The sequence below is a fragment of the Rana temporaria genome, chromosome 12 (assembly GCF_905171775.1).
Source record: "Rana temporaria chromosome 12, aRanTem1.1, whole genome shotgun sequence".
NCBI lineage: Eukaryota > Metazoa > Chordata > Amphibia > Anura > Ranidae > Rana > Rana temporaria.
This window is the reverse complement of record NC_053500.1, coordinates 115,176,354-115,193,780: the sequence shown is the minus strand read 5'-3', so window position 1 is coordinate 115,193,780 and position 17,427 is coordinate 115,176,354. Positions and strand designations below refer to the sequence as shown.

General features: G+C 42.1%; 1 protein-coding gene across 1 annotated transcript in view; it reads left to right on the top strand.

The window, feature by feature from the left end:
• Positions 1-1,687: 1,687 nt before the first annotated feature.
• Positions 1,688-17,427, top strand: part of LOC120918611 (protein-glutamine gamma-glutamyltransferase 6-like) — a 62,856-nt gene continuing 47,116 nt past the window's right edge. The window contains exons 1-3 of the mRNA XM_040330285.1: positions 1,688-1,857; positions 5,572-5,748; positions 10,547-10,789. Coding sequence (XP_040186219.1) covers positions 5,574-5,748; positions 10,547-10,789 — 418 coding nt within the window. The 5' untranslated portion in view covers positions 1,688-1,857; positions 5,572-5,573. The remainder of the gene's footprint in view (positions 1,858-5,571; positions 5,749-10,546; positions 10,790-17,427) is intronic.

Here is a 17,427-nt window from a genome sequence, read left to right as displayed (position 1 = left end):
CAACTAAAAAAACGTGAATGTTTTTGTGTAAATATAGTCTGTTTGAGCATGTTTGTGATTGTCTGCGATTATTCAAAGTCCATTATTCTTTTTGCCTTCCCTCGTACATGCGGGCTTGGGAAAAGGATCTTGAGCTGAGAAAAGAGAAGAGGTGGGACTTTAATTGAACCATGCAGATAAATATAAAGTCAAATGTATTAAATGTGTAGGTAGTATAGTACATGGTAATAATCATGGGTTGTATAATTTACAATACAATTCATACATACATACAATTAGGCAGAATGCCACATGCAAACAGTAAATATAAGATAAATAGATAAACAACATGATTCGTATATTGAGGAATAGGTAAGAACCGGAGGCCAAAGCCATAAAGAAGCAACGGGAGACACAAAAGGCACCCACCCCCCCGGAGAGAGGGAGCCCAGGTACGTCAAATTACCTTAAGCTCACAGAGAAACACAGGAAAAAAACAAAACAGTAACTGTTTATATGGTTAGGTGTCTAGCCTCTAACCAGGCCATGCCGCCCAAATTTTGTTGAATTTATGTGGACATTTAGGTCCCATATAAGTAATTTTATATAGTGGATATACGGCATTCATTAGGGCCTTCCAGGCCGAAAGCACAGGGAGGTCAGGGAGCTTCCATCGGGATAGAATTGTCTTTCTGGCGTAAAAGGCAGCATAAAACATAAACAACTTAATATGTTTAGTAGGGGCCAGATTATCAGTGATACCCAGGAGAAAGAAAAGTGGATCCATGTCTAGGTTAACTCCAGCAACCCCATAAACCTCAGTAACCACTGCCCGCCAATAAGTCTGAAGGAGAGGGCATGACCACACCATATGCATACCTTCCAACTTTTTGAGATGGGAATGAGGGACACCTAGCAGCAAAAATATGCAGGCATAGGACACACACCCTGCCACGCCCACTTAAAGGAGCATGGTGATACTAGACATTTAGGAGATATTTCCACTACCTATAGGAAAGCCTTATTCTAGGCTTACCTATAGGGAAAAGTCAGGGAGGGTTTACAACCACTTTAAGGCGTCAGCATACCAAGACATTTTGGACAATGTTATGCTCCCAACTTGGTCCCTAAAAGCAAGGTCCATAAAGACATGGATGAGAGAGTTAGGGATGGAGGAACTTGACTGGCCTGCAGAGAGTCCTGACTCCAACGCAATAGAACACCTTTTGGATGAATTAGAGCCGAAACTGCAAGCCTTCTAGTCCAACATCAGTGCCTGACCTCACAAATCGGCATCTGGAAGAATGGTCAAACGTTCCCATAGACACACTCCTAAACCTTGTGGACAGAATTTCCAGAAGAGTTGAAGCTGTTATAGCTACAAAGGGTGGGCCAACTCAATATTGAACCCTACGGACCAAGACTGGGATGCCATTAAAGTTCACGTGCGTGTAAAGGCAGGTGTCCCAATACTTTTGGTAATCTTGTTTGGGGGGTTTTAGGTAATTTTCTAGCCAAAGATACAGATTTTAACATGTGTAAGAAATGAAAAAAAAAAAATGCCTCGGTAACAAACTGGTTAAACTAAATAATGCATGCAAGTTTTAAGAAGTCATTTTTGGATTCTTGCATAAGCCAATTAATGACTTAATCTACTTTGATGTATTTGCTAATTCCATTTCATGCTCAGTAACCATAAGATATTGCACAGGTCAGTGGGAGACCACAATGAATTTGAAAAACCAAAAGGCACACCTACCGGCTTTCACAGCTTTATATTAAATGGCCTGAAGTGTATAAATATTGCACTGGTATTGGTAAATTCACTATTGCATCTTTGTACCGCAAGAGCGCAGAACAGACCACACATCATTGCCAGTAAGTATTTCATAACAGGGTTACTCTTTTCTACTGCAGAACCTGCTTCTTTATTATTGTGATTGATATGCAGCAATCTGTTTAAATCTTATAAACCTACAGATATCCACCCTTAAAGCGGAGGTTCACCCAAAAATCAACTTTGTGCCATTAGATCCAGCATACTGCTGATATCTACAGTGTGCTGTTTTTTTTTTTGTACTTATCGTTTTATCAGCCGTTGTTATCCGGCTCTGAGCGGGGATTCCTTCCGGGTATAGGCGTTCCTAAGCCAAGCGGAGTTGATTGACGGGCTGCAAAAGCGCGTCACGCCTTCCGAAAATACCCAAAGTGACACTCGGGTGTTTACGGCGCCTGCGCAGTCAGCTCTACACGGCAGGCGCAGGCGCCGTATAGCGGCGTAAACACCCGAGTGTCACTTCGGGTATTTTCAGAAGGCGTGACGCGCTTTAGCAGCCCGTCAATCAAATCCGCTTGGCTTAGGAACGCTTATTCCCCGCAGAAATCCCCGCTCGGAGCCGGATAACAACGACTGATAAAACGATAAGTACAAAAAAAAAAAAACAGCATACTGCAGATGTCAGCAGTATGCTGGATCTAATGGCAGAAAGTTGATTTTTGGGTGAACCTCCACTTTAACATCTTAGCTACTGCAATCAAGACAAATTTACGATTAAAGGGGTTGTAAAGGTGATATTTTTTCCCCCAAAATAACTTCCTTTACTTTAGTGCAGTCCTCCTTCACTTACCTCATCCTTCCATTTTGTTTTTTAATGTCCTTATTTCTTCTAAGAAATCCTCACTTCCTGTTCTTCTGTCTGTAACTCCACACAGTAATGCGAGTCTTTCTCCCTGGTGTGGAGTGTCGTGCTCGCCCCCTCTCTTGGACTACAGGAGAGTCAGGACGCCCACTAACACACAGATCCTTTCTCTATCTGCAACATAGAGAGCGTCCTGACTCTCCTTTAGTCCAAGGGAGGGGGCGAGCACGACACTCCACACCAGGGAGAAAGCCTCGCATTACTGTGTGGAGTTGCAGACAGAAGAACAGGAAGTGAGGATTTCTCAGAAGAAATAAAGACATTTAAAAGCAAAATGGAAGGATGAGGTAAGTGAAGGAGGACTGCACTACGGCAAAGGAAGCTATTTACAACCCCTTTAAGGCTCCTGCATCAATTATTGAGGCTCTTTTTTAAAGCGTCCGGTGGTGGATCTGATATTTCACCTCCTCACCACCAGTTTTAACACTAAAAAAGCTGACCCACCGCCGGGCAAGCAAGGCATTGCAGCCGCATCATGCGCACATCCCTTAGCGACTGCATGCCTTTGTTCAAGTTGGTGGGCGGTAAAACCATAGCTCAACCACCTGATTTTACCACTCTCCGGCCACTCGTGTGAACGAGCCCTTGGAAGAGCAGTCTTTTTCTGAAAAGTTATCATCCACACTACTATTTCCCATCAGTAGTAGAATATAGTCATCTAACAAAACTGCATTTATACATTGCTGTAATATGCTAAATTAAGAAAATTGTATTTCTTTTGCCGCGTAGACACGATCGTTTTTAATGTCCTAGAAAAAACGATGTTTATCTCGACGTGATTCTTGTCAAGCCTGCCTTGCATACACACGATCGTAAAAAAAAAATGCTTGAGTAAAGCGTGGTGACGTACAACACGTACCATGGCACTATAAAGGGGAAGTTCCATTCAGATGGCGCCACCCTTTGGGCTGCTTTTTGCTGATTTCGTGTTAGTAAAAGTTTGGTGAGAGACGATTTGCATTTTTCAGTCTTCGTGCTTTTCAGTCTGTTACAGTGTGACAAATGTGCTATCTCCATTACAAAAGCTAGTTTTACCAGAAAGAGTGCTCCCGTCTCATAACTTGCTTCTGAGCATGCGCTTTTTTCCCCTCGTTAAAGCCTACACACGACCGTTTTTTACGAACAACGAGAAAAATTAGAGCAGGTTCTAAATTTTTAATGGCCATTTTTCACGTCGAGAAAAATGCTCTGGAGCCTACACACGATCATTTTCAATGAGACTGTCATCAATCAGGGCAGTGACGTCAGCGGAGAGCGGACTTCAGACCACTCTCCGCTGAAAACGGGTCACAGGAGTGCAATTTGAATTGGACTCCTGTGACCCAGAGGAGAAGCCCAGACTAAAAAGCTCAGGCTGGACTTGTTCTTTAATTTGACTGGGTCGCTTATAGCAGCTGTACTGTTTGTCAAATCCAACATGGAGTATCATTTTTGCCCCGATGAGTAGAGCCATGAGCTTCTGCATGTCTCTGGCTTCCATACTTATTGAGTCACTGATCCAGAACAGGCATGTAAAATAAAGTCAGACTAAGGCCCCTTTCACACTGGGGCGGGAGGTGCGGTGGCGGTATAGCGCCGCTAAAAATAGCGGTGCTATACCGTCGGAATTGCCGCGGGATTCGGCCGCTAGCGGTGCAGGATTAACCCCCACTAGTGGCCGAAAAAGGGTTAATACCGCCCGTCATAAAGTTGCGTCCGGGACTTCGGCGGTCATAGAGATGACCGGTGACCATCTGGTCACTGGAAATCTCTATCACCACCATCCGGCGCCGGCTGATTCGTTCGCTGGGCCCCCAATGGCACGGGAGAGCACGGAGAAACTCCCGTTGCCTATAACTCCCGTTGCCTATAAGAACGATCAGGCGGTGGAACTGCCGCTCTGATCATTCTTATGGTGCGCCGGTTAAAAAGAAGGATATCTGAATGATGCCTTTAGCTGCAGGCATCATTCAGATATCCCTCCTCAATACCAGGTTAAATGGCTGTTGCTATGTGGTCCCTTGAAATCTTCCTCCTTCCTTACCTAGACTTCTTACGTCATTTCCTTTGGCGCCTCTGCTCGCTACTGCTCCTGGGATATGTGTGTCATTTCCCAAGAGTCAGTGGGCAGCGCAGAGGGCTAGGTTGCCATCACAAAGGGGCAGGCTCTTCCGACGTCGACGCCCGTTGTGATGGCAACCTGAGTAGTTTACGGCGCTACGAGATTGACTGAATGCGTGAGATCGGGGAGAGAACGGTCTATGCATGCTGGTCGGTCAGCTGCACCATATCCCATAACTGGATGCTTGTGGGCTTCACATGCCCACAAGCAAAATGAAAACGGCCAAAGCATTGTCAAAGTTTTTCTAGGAGATGAAACCGGACATCGGGGGACAACTTTTACCAGACACATGTTACTATGACATTTAAAACGCTTATGAATGGTTTAAAAAAAAATTATTGATTGTAGTTGGAACTCCGCTTTAAGTTAGTTAGGGTAGTGGTCTCCAAACTGTGGCCAGAGGTCAGATGTGGCTCTTTGTTCCCCTTGGGACACTATTCCTCCCAATGACACCAACTAATGTTAGAAAGCTTGGAGACCTCTGGTTTTAGGGTAATGGGGCAAATGGGATAAGTGAACTTTGTTTTAAAGTTCCAGCAGCCTTAAACCAATGAAACTAGTCAATGAGAGATTTCCTTTCATGTTTTACCTGAAACATAAAAACGATTTGGAATCTGCTTGGTTGATGAAGGCACCACCTACATATTTTGTTCTAGCTGTTGAAGGACCTGCAAAAGTATGTCAAGCTTTTACCCAAGTATCCATGCCATTCACATTGTTTTATCATAGAACACATTGCAGGATAACATGCAGACTAGTGCTAAATGTTGCCATGTATTTAACTATTTCCAGACATGCTCCAACTGAAAAGTGTCGATTTTCATATGGCAAAGAACAGATTTGACCATCACACCAGCGACTATGCCTCCAAGCAGCTCATTGTGAGAAGAGGACAAGCTTTTGGGATAACGCTTTCTCTCAACAGGGCCCTTAAAACTGGAGACAGTGTTACCTTTGATGTTGAAACAGGTAAGATATTTAGGGATTCAAATGCAGAGTGTATTAATAAATAATATGGGTGAAACAAATTTGAAACTTTTAAAAGAAAATTAAAGATGAATTCCAGGTATGGAATATATTTACATAGTTACATTGGTCCAGCTTGGACCAATGTAAACATGCATATACCATACCTGGCCGATCCACCTGGAAGCTGGAAATCACTGCATTTGGCAAGTCTACTACAGCAATCTCTACTGGCTTCTTGGTTATGTGCCTTGCATGAGCGCCATTCAGATAACGTTTAGCATGTTCTCAGCATATGCATAGTGTTCTTTCATTGGATCAGGTGGTGATCGGCCTTTTGGCTAATATCAAGTGTAGTATCTGTTCTGATCAGTTGTTAGGGAAAGAACCCTGACTCCCTTTGCCAATTGGACAGTTAGTATTTCCTTGATGTAATTATGTAGAAACAGTGGGGGCGGTGGGAGGATCTTTTTCATCCTGGCTTGAATCTGGCCAAGGCTTGTCCTCAGTTGTAGGCAAGGCTCTCAGTAAGCCCTGATGCCTTCCTGGTAGGGATGGAGAGGCACTGACCTGGTAGAAGGTCGGTCTGTGAAAGAAGCCTGTTATCATGGGCAGACTAGTACTTACCGAGGCCGAGATGCCGAGAGCAGTTCACCCTTGCGACTAAGCGCACTTCAACCCCTGGAGGTGAGACAGGGGAGGAATGGCACGAAGAGGCACAGGCTAACCAGCAGGTGCAAGTAGACTTGTAACAGGGTCTTTCAAGTGGTCGAGCAACTGTGTAAAACTGGCAGGTGCATGGTTTGCTGGAAGAACTAGATCAGAACCAGGCTGAGGGTCAAGCACAGGCAGGAAAGATAGTCCAAACACAGACGGAGGTACTGTGTAGTTAACACACAAGGCAAGTCCAGGTCACAGGCAAAAGGTCAAGGCAAGGAGACAAGAGGCAGAGTCTGGGTCACAGGCTAAGGGTCAAACACAGGAGACGAGTGGAGTCCGTAGTACAAGCCGAGGTCAAGTCCGGGAGAAGATCAGCAGAATCCGAGGCAATCCAGGTCACAGCAGGTAATCAAACACAGGAACAAGTCACGGGTAAACAGGAAGCTGAAGAGGAACCAGCAATTCCTCTGAGCACTTGCTCAGCTTTTACAGGCAGCCAGGAAGTCATGTGGTGCGTGTACAGCTCCTCACTGTCAACTTTGCTCCCATCTAGTGTTCAATGGATGTATAACCGGTCTCTTTATAATATGTTTCTCTGACACCTGTGGTATATGTTCCCCTAGTGTGGTGTAAATTCTCACTGTGAGGACTCTTACTTTGAGTTTTTTGGCACCATGCCACACCTGCCTCAGTGCTGGGCACTAAGCACTTATCCCCTTTAATTTCTCCCTTTTTTATGTATGTTTGTCACTTTTTCACTTTCGCACAGCATGATAATTAGATTGTAGGTCTTGGGAAGTGGGTGGACATGGTCTTCTGGTCTAGTTCACCCTCTCTCATGGGGTCTCCCTTTAGGGGGAGCCCTACCCAGTACTTAGGGCTGGACATTTTTGGTCCTCCCAGAGAATGTGGTCCATCTGGTTTCGGCTAGGTGGTCCAGTGAGTACCCCAGTCCCTGTCAGGAGCCTTGCGTCCTGGGCAATCAGGTCAAGGGTCCTTTCTCTTTGGAGGAGGACCATGTGTACAAGTTTTCAATTGTGTTACACAACACCACAAAACTTAAAAAAAAAGGAGATTGTGACATCACTGCCTATCCTCTTCATCTTATTTAACCAGGGAACACTTTGCTTTTAGTGCAAAATGACAAATGTTCTCTGAATAGTGCCTGTACTGGTGAGGCAACCTCTTGTGTTTACCAAGCAGCAGGGCAGTCACTCAACAGGGGGCCCAGAAGCTATTGTAGATCCTTGTAGTAGTGACGCCTACTACAGTGATTTCTAGTTTCAAAGGCAATCCCACAGGTATAGTATATCCATAGTTACATTGGTCCAGGCAGGACCAATGTAACTATGTAAAAATATCCATACCTAGAATTCATCTCTAGAATAATCAATATAATGCTGTTTTAACATTATAGGGCACATGTTTAAATATATATTTTTTTTTATACTTTTTTTTTACTGACTAGGGGAGGGGGGGGGTGGGGGGTGTCGCCCGGGCGCCCCCTATGGACAGGCCGCCACTGATAACCACTACACTATCTTTAGGACAAGCAGTGTTCCTTCAGTACTTATAAATGGTCTTAATAGCTGAAAGTATGCAGAAGTTACGCAGAGCCAAAAAACGTATGGAATAATAAAATTAAGAATAATAAAAAACGAATAACAATACTGGGAATGCTATTGAGCATTCCCACTAATAAAATACGAATAACAATACTGGGAATGCTATTGAGCATTCCCACGAACTAGAAAATGCATTTCCTGAAGAAAATATGTGGGAATGCTGAATAGCTGAATTGCTAAAGCTAACTGAATGAATAGCTTAAATCCGTAAGAAAAAGTTGAATAGTTGGAAAAGTAGGAATGGTTTTAAAATAAACATGAATTTCATTTAAAAAGTTTAACAACGCCACTAATGTATGAAAGATGTGGAATATTTAAAGGTTTTTTGAAAAGCTGACACTAAACTGAATTGTTGGCTTTAAAAGTTTGCAAGGAATAAGCCCAATACATACAGTTTAATCGATAACATTTCCTGAAATGATCACTAAACTTAAACAGCTTTTTCACAAAAACTGTAAAAGATATCAAACTGAAAATATATAGCCTGGATAGCTGAATATTTTGTGAACATTTTAAAGTTTGTTTGGCGTCTGTAGGTGAAAGTATGAAGGAGCTGAAACGTTTGGGAGCGGAAGAAGATCTTAAGAATTTGAAGCATGCACTCATTCACGTCAATGTTTAAAAAAGTGTTAAAAAGCTTAACATTTTAAAAAGTATAAATAGTAGAAAAAAAGATGAAGAAATGCCATCATTAGCTGAAAGAGCTGAACATTTTAAAAGTTGAATGGTTTTAATAGCTGAAAGTATGCAGAAGTTACGCAGAGCCAAAAAACTTACGGAATAAGAATTAATAAAAAAAACAAATAACAATACTGGGAATGCTTGGAGAGCATTCCCACTAATTTGCAGACGAAAACAATATCATTATTAGTAACCAACATGAATTTATGAAAGACTGTTCTTGCCAGACCAACCTTTTACCATTCTATCAAAATAGAAAGGAGATGACATTTTGTCTCAGCGTGCCTTCCGGGGAATCGCGGCTCTAGCGCTGTGAGTGGCTGGAGCCGATAGGTGTCGTCACTCCCACGCATGGGCGCAGGAGACTTCTTTCTGACAAGGTCCAGCGTCTTTCAGGCTTTCAGCCGAGAATCCCCAATGCGTTGAACCGTACAAGTTTAGGAGATATGATTTTTACCTACAGGTAAGCCTTATTATAGGCTTACCTGTAGGTAAAAGTAAAGAAATTTACTATACAACCACTTTAAGATCCCTTTCACACTGAGGGCGTATTGCAGGCGCTATAGCATTAAAAATAGCGTCTGCAATCTGCCCTAAAACAGCTGCTCCATTGTCTCCAGTGTGAAAGCCTGAGGGTTAGCAGGACCTGCTAGTCGCATCTTTGGAGCGGTGAAGGAGTGGTGTGTTTACCGCTCCTCCACCGCTGCTGCCCATTGAAATCAATTGAACAGCGCGGCTATACCACATGCAATGCACTGATTCAGCAGCGCATTGTGGGTGGTTTTAACCCTTTCTCGCCCACTGGCGGGGGTTTAAAGTGACCCGCTAGCGTCCGAAATGCGCAGAAAATCCGCTCATAGCGTTGGCTGTAAAAATATAGTCGTTTCACCGCCGACGCTATGGGCGGCTCAGTGTGAAAGGGGTCACATATATTATACGTTTTTTAAAGACAGGTGGCCACACAATAAAGTTGGAAGAGAATATTTTTTTTCTTTAACAGAAAGAATATGTGTTTCTTAGTGAACACGAAAATGGTAGTGTCATAAATAAACACATACACACATACGCTGAGGTTGAACTGGATGGACTGGTGTCTTTATTCAACCTTACCAACCATAACTATGTAGTGATAACTTTACACTTTATACTGATAATTCTCAACTAGAGCCTGATTAATGAGGATATATTAAAACCTATAAAAATACTGAATATGATTGCAACCATTAAATAAATAATCTTAAAGTGGAGGTTCACCCAAAAAATCTATTTTTAACATTAGAATGAGGCTAATTGTGGGAAGCACAATCGGGTGTTTTTTTTTTAAATCAATGCAGTACTTACCGTTTTAGAGATAGATGTTCTTCGCGGCTTCCGGGTATGGGCTGCGGGACTGGGCGTTCCTATTTGATTGACAGGCTTCCGACCGTCGCATACAGCGCGTCACAAGTTTCCGAAAGTAGCCGAACGTCTGTGCGCAGGCGCCGTATAGAGCCGCACCGACGTTCGGCAACTCGTGACGCGCTGTATGCGACCGTCGGAAGGCTGTCAATCAAATAGGAACGGCCAGTCCCAAAGATCATACCCGGAAGCCACGGACAACATCTATCTCTAAAACGGTAAGTACTGCATTGATTTGATAAAAAAACACCCGATTGTGCTTCCCACAATTAGCCTCAATCTAATGCTAACACATTTTTTTCGGGTGAACCCCCGGTTTAACTCAGAACTATTCCCTCATTTATTTCTATGCAAGGTTTAACTGTCTGGATGGGCTTAGAGAGCTCAGCATTTTCTATACCATACATTAATTCTATGTGTGATGCTGTTTTTTATAGGGAAATCACCTGATGTTGCCAAAGGAACAAAAGCCATATTCTCTCTATCCACAAATGAAGTCAGTGCAGGGAAATGGAGTGCAGTTTCCAACTCTACCGACTCAAACATTCTGACTGTACGGATCACAGCTCCTGTTACGGCTGTCATTGGATCTTACCAGCTGGGTGTCCGTTTATTCTCTGGAGGATACACATCCCATAAGCTGCCAGGATTCACCCTACTCTTCAACCCATGGGCCATCGGTAAGAACTTTGTGAGTAACCTACAACTATATTGTCAATAGTATTGGGACACCTGCCTTTACACGCATATGAACTTTAATGGCATCCCAGTCTTAGTCCGTAGGGTTCAATATTGTGTTGGCCCAACCTTCGCAGCTATAACAGCTTCAACTCTTCTGGGATGGTTGTCCACAAAGTTTAGGAGTGTTTCTATGGAAATGTTTGACCATTCATGCAGAAGCACATTTGTGAGGTCAGGCACTGATGAGGACGAGAAGGCCTGGCTCGCAATCTCTACTCTAAGGCCCCTTTCAGACTGAGGCAGGAGCTGCGGTGGCGGTATAACGCCGCTAAAAATAGCGGCGCTATACCGCCGGGATTGCCGTGGGATTCGGCCGCTAGCGGTGCGGTATTAACCCCCGCTAGCGGCCGATAAAGGGTTAATACCGCCCGCAATGCGCCTCTATAGAGGCGCATTGCGGGCGGTATTGCCGCGGTTTCCCATTGTTTTCAATGGGAAGGAGCGGTGAAGGAGCGGTATACATGCCGCTCCTCTCACCGCTCCAAAGATGCTGCTGACAGGAGATTTTTTTGTCTCCCGCCAGCGCATCGCCTCAGTGTGAAAGCCCTCGGGCTTTCACATTGAGTCTGCAGTGAAGGAGTTTTTCAGGCGGGATAGCAGCGCTATTTTTAGCGCTGTACCGCCTGAAAAACTCCTCAATGTGAAAGGGGCCTTATTCATCCCAAATGTGTTCTATAGGCTTAAGGTCAGGCCAGTCAAGTTTTTCCACCCCAAACATACTCATCTATGTCTTTATGGACCTTGCTTTGTGCATTGTTGCGCAGTTATTTTGAAACAGGTAGGGGCCATCCCCCAACGTTAGGAGCATGAAATAGTCCAAAATGTCTTGGTATGCTGATTCCTTAAGAGTTCGTTCTCTGGAACCTAGGAGCCAAACCCAACTCCTGAAAATCAACCAGACACCATAACCCCCCCTCTACCAAATGATTTGGACCAGTGCACAAAGCAAAATCCACAAAGACAAGGATGAACAAGTTTGGGGTGGAGGAACTTGACTGACCTCAACCCGATAGAACACCTTTGGGATGAATTAGAGTGGAGACTGCAAGACAGGCCTTCTTGTCCAATATCAGTACCTGACCTCACAAATGTGCTTCTGGAAAAATGGTCAAACATTCCCATAGACACACTCCTAATCCTTGTAGACAGCTTTCCCAGAAGAGTTGAAGCTGTTATAGATGCAAAAGGTGGGCCAACTCAATATTTAAACCTACGGACTAAGACTGGGATGCCATTAAAGTTCATGTGTGTGTAAAGCCAGGCGTACCAATACGTTTGGGTAATATAGTTTATAACAGATTGCTAACTCATTGAAAGAAACGCTGATCTATGTATACATTTTGTGAGTGGGCAACAAATTAACGAATATTAAAACCAGGTTCTGACTCGACATTTGGCTTATCTCTTTGTGGTCTACATGTCTGTTTTATCAAAATGACAAGAAGTTGGCCTATGTTTGCTTTAAACATCCAATCATGTGAAGAAAATGCTCTGTTACTTTTAAAATAGATAGGATGCCAGCTAAGCGCGTTTTAATAAATTTGGGGTGCACACCCCAATGAAATAGTCGGCGCACACCTATGGGCTCAGACTATTGCATCTTGTTATATGAATGAATTTGAATGAAATTTGTTGTTTCACTTTAATTTATTTCAGATTAATTGAATTTGTATTGTTATTTGGATACACCCAAATCTCTGCATAACGAAAATGTTGCCTGAATTTCAATCTGTAACTAAACGAATCACATATATATAATGCATAACTGACTTTTTTTTTTTTTTTTTTTTTGACTTTCTTTTCAAATGTTTTTTATTGTATTTTTCAAAGATACACAATAAAGCACAAATAAGAGTCATAACAATACAACAGTTTCTTAGTCATACTATGTGTTCAACAGTGTGCCTGGGTAGGCTTCAAATTATCATTTTACTAAACAGTAACCATATAGGGCCTTAGTCCAGTTGGATAGTGGTCAGATGCTTAAACAAGTAACTAGCAATCCCTGTTTACCCCAACGGGATCATGCTGTAAACAAGGGATTATGGCTCATTATCTTATATTATTTAATAAAATCAAAATTAACATAAAGGGGTATCAAGGGAAGGAGGGGAGGGGAAGGTGAGTAGGAAGTTATCTTTTACATCCGGTCTAGTTTAGGAGTGTAGTCGTTCAGGAACACACTTAATAATTATTAAAATTCTTCAGAAAATTTGAGGCCCTAGGATGAGTAATCCATTCATTCCAATTTTTAATGAATTTACTTATGGTTCCTTTCCTATGTGCTAACATTAGCTCATAGTGAGCCTGAGTATTGAGTCTCTGGACAACATCAGATAAGTTAGGTGCTAAGGTAGATTTCCATAGTTTTGTTATGGTGAGTCTCGCTGCTGTAAGGAAGTTGGCAACTATAGTTCTAAATTGAGGAGGATAGACATCTAGATTTAAACCTAGTAGGGCTAATTCAGGTGTGAGTATTTTTAGATTACCAGTGAAGGATGCGATAAAGGAGGATACATTATTCCAGAAGCTAGATAAGGTTTTACAATCCCAGAGGGTATGTAACAAATTGCCAGTGTGGGATTCACATCTCCAGCATATGGGGGAGGAGCTAGGGAATATTTTGGATAGTCTGTAAGGGGTCAAATACCAGCGGTTTAGTATTTTCTGGGCGTTCTCCCAATGTTCTACACATGCAGAAGAAGAACTGTTAATATGGATGGCTTTTTGCCATTCTTCCCACGTAAAAGTTTGTGATAGATCCTTCTCCCATTTAATCATATTTAAAGTTTTGGTTTGAATTGGAAAAGATGAAAGTAGTTTATATATATGGGATATGCCTCTCTTCCCACTTATTTTATAGGAAGTGAAGAATTCCCACAGCGCCCTAGGGAGTTCCACACTTTTCTTTGGGTCAAAGTTTTTATTGAACGGTTTGGCTATGAGTTTATTCGTTATTTTATGTATGTCATCGGGTGATAGCTGATCAAAAAAATTGATTCCCTGTTTGGACCAGGGTGTGGTAGTAATTCTTACTTTACAGTAATCGATTACTCCTAGTGGTATTGGCATTAGGACTGGGTTACATGTCGGCTGTAATTTTGTTAGAGCAAACTTCCAGGCTGCCAGAGTAGCTCTAATTGTTAGGAAGTTGGGTGTATTAATTTTTGGTAGAGCATAGCAGGCCATGGAAAGGGAAAATAGATCCTTCCCTTTAGACACTTCTCGTTCAATGTTCAACCATAATTTATCATTTGAATATCTGAACCAGTATCTCATTTGATCAAGGAGTGAGGCAAAGTAATATAGGCGTAAATCTGGGAGGTTTAGGCCTCCTTTAGCTTTAACCAATGACATAGTAGATAAAGCAATTCTAGGTTTCTTTCCCAACCAGACCAAGTTGCTCAATTTCGAGTTAATTTGTGTGAAAAATTTAGTCGGTAATGGGATGGGGAGGGAGCGGAAGTAATATAGAATTTTTGGTAACGTCTTCATTTTAAAGGCTGCTATTCTTCCAATCCAAGATAGTTGTGTCTTTTTAATAGACTGTGTATCTTGAGTGATTTGAGTTAATAAGGAGGGATAATTTGCTTCATACAGTTTATTAGGTGGGTAAGTAAGTTGAATCCCAAGATAGGTAATGGAGGGGTTGTCCCAATTGTAGCTAGATTGTTGTTTTAGTTTAACAACTAGGTCTGGCGGGATGTTCATAGGTAGTACAAAACATTTACTATGATTAATCTTATAATAAGAGACTGATCCAAATTTATCTAGGATAGTGGTTACCTCTTCTAGTAGTGTGTCGGTAGCAGATAAAGTTAAAAGAACGTCGTCCGCGAATAATCCCAATTTATGTTCTGTTTGACCGACCTTGATTCCTACGATATTGGGGTTAGATCTGAGAGATATCGCCAGTGGTTCAATTGCTAATGAGAATATAATGGGTGATAAGGGGCATCCCTGTCTAGTACCGTTTGAGAGACTAAACTGTTTAGATATACTTCCCGATGTAAATACCCTAGCAGATGGTGTAGTATAGAGAGACATTATGGCTTCAAAAATAAATCCTGTGAGACCAAATTTCTTAAGGGTTTCCGCTACATATCCCCAGTGCACTCTGTCGAATGCCTTCTCCGCATCCAGTCCGAGAAGCAGAGAAGGCATCCGACAGCGCTCTACATGGCTAAGTAGATTAATCATCCGTCTGGTGCTATCCGGGCCTTGACGTCCCTTCACGAATCCAACTTGATCTGGTTCAATCAGATAAGGAGTAATTTCTAATAGTCGATTAGCTAGAACCTTAGCAAAAAATTTTAAATCAGAATTAAGTAGCGAGATAGGTCTATAATTAGTTGGAGAAGTCGGGTCTTTCCCTTGCTTTGGTATTGTGATGACAATTGCTTCAAGCATTTCCTTAGGGAATGAGCGGGTGTTGACAGCTTGATTAAACAATCTGGCCAAGTATGGAGAAAGCATATTTTCAAATGCCTTAAAGTATTCACTAGATAGGCCATCTGCACCGGGCGCTTTATTTAGTGGTAACATTGAGATTACTTTTTTGATTTCATTTACTGTTATAGGATCATTTAATTTTTCTAATGTAGCGGAATCTACTGTAGGGATGTTAAGTTTATCAAGAAATTGGGTTATATCTTTTAGGGTTGGTTGGGTGACAGTATGATCTTTTTTTAGATTATATAGGCCCTCATAGTATTCTGCAAACGCATCAGCTATACTCTGTGGGTTATACAATACTTTTCCTGACTTGTGGTGAACAATTTCATGAATTTTCTGTTTGTTCTGTCTAATACGTAGTTGCATGGCAAGTAACTTACCCGCTTTATTTCCTTGGGAGTAGTGGTTTAGTTTTAGTTTTTTGAGGTATTTTTCATGATCAGAGATCAAAGTCGCTCTAAGCTCGTGTCTGGCTTCATTAAGTTGTTGGAGGAGGAGGATGTGTTTGGGGGCTAGCTTGTGTTCCTTCTCTAATTTGTCTATTTTCACTAATAGATTATTTACCTCCTGTGACCGCCTTTTTTTTCCCCTAGACGTCAATTGTATCAGCATTCCTCTGGAGAAAGCTTTGTGGGCACACCATATACTAGAGATAGAGACTTCGTCGTTGTCATTAAATTTAAAATATTCTTCTAGTCTTTCCTTCATCTCTGCCAGAGCTCCTCTATGTGACAAAATATATGTATTGTTCCTCCAAAGAACATGCTTCGAATTTTGTTGGGCTAGATCAATAATTAAAGAGATTGGAGCATGGTCAGACCATGTTATGTTATGTATATGGGCATCTGTGGTTTTCTGGAGGAGAGCTCTGTCAGTGATGAAGAAGTCGATCCTAGAATAGGATTTATGGACATTTGAATAAAACGTAAAGTCCTTTTCTGTTGCGTGGAGACACCTCCAAGGATCATGGAGGTCTTCTTGTGAGAAGATGTTCTTCAAACCTCTTCGTTTGGATTGGATCCCTTTAGTGGTGTCCAGAGTAGGGTCCATCGTTGCATTAAAGTCCCCACATAAGATAATATTGCCTTTTTGTATTTTCTTTGTTATTGTGATAACTTTTTGAAGGAATTGTTGTGGGTTCCTATTTGGTGCGTAGATATTGACTAATGTTAGTATTGTATTTTCAATCTTTGCAACCAGTATTACATACCGACCTTGTTGGTCAATTTTTGAATCCAAAAGTTGAAAGGAGATTGAATCCTTGATGATCGTCAGGACTCCTTTTTTTTTCTTACTGTTGTGAGATGCGAAGATATGCGGGAATTTAGGGTGTGAAAATTGAGGAGGGTTGTCTCTTGCAAAATGCGATTCTTGAATGCAGAGTATGTCGCATCCGAATTTTAGGGCATCATTCCATAGGGCTTTTCTTTTGAAGGGGCTGTTGAGGCCCTTCACATTTAATGAGAGTAGTTTTAGATTAGGCATAGCGAATAATTTTCATATAGATGAATTGTATATGTATCGAATGTAGTAAAGGCAAAGCGTGTCCATCGACTACATAACTTCCATGAAAAAAGAAGATTGTAAGATATTGCTTGTGAGGGGGGGAGGGAAGGAAATTAGGATCATGGTCAAAAACAGAGACAAAAACAAAAAATAACATGTAAAAACAAGCGAGTTGTCGAGCAACTCTTGTGTGCATAAATGTGTGCACTCTCGTTGTGGGGGCTTTGTTAATCATAGATCAGGGGTTCAGGATAGGGGCTCCCTGGGATTCATGTGCCTGAGGAACTTAGGCCATGATAAACTGGAGAGAAAAGAGACAAGAATTTTTATACCGGCGGTTGTGTCATCCATGACTGACATTCCAAGGAGCGGTCAGTTTTTCTTTGGTGGTTCCATCGATCGGGGTACTTTCATCATTTGGGAGTAGATTCCATTTTTTCAGAATCTTGAGGCCATCTTCCAGTGTGTGTATTGTATGAGACATGTTATCTTTTTCCACAGATAGTTTGGTTGGAAAACCCCATCTATAAATTAATTTGTGGTTTCGAAGTATTTTGGTGATCGGATTCAGGTTTTTCCGCGCCAAGATAGTAGCTTGGGAAAGATCGGAGTATAG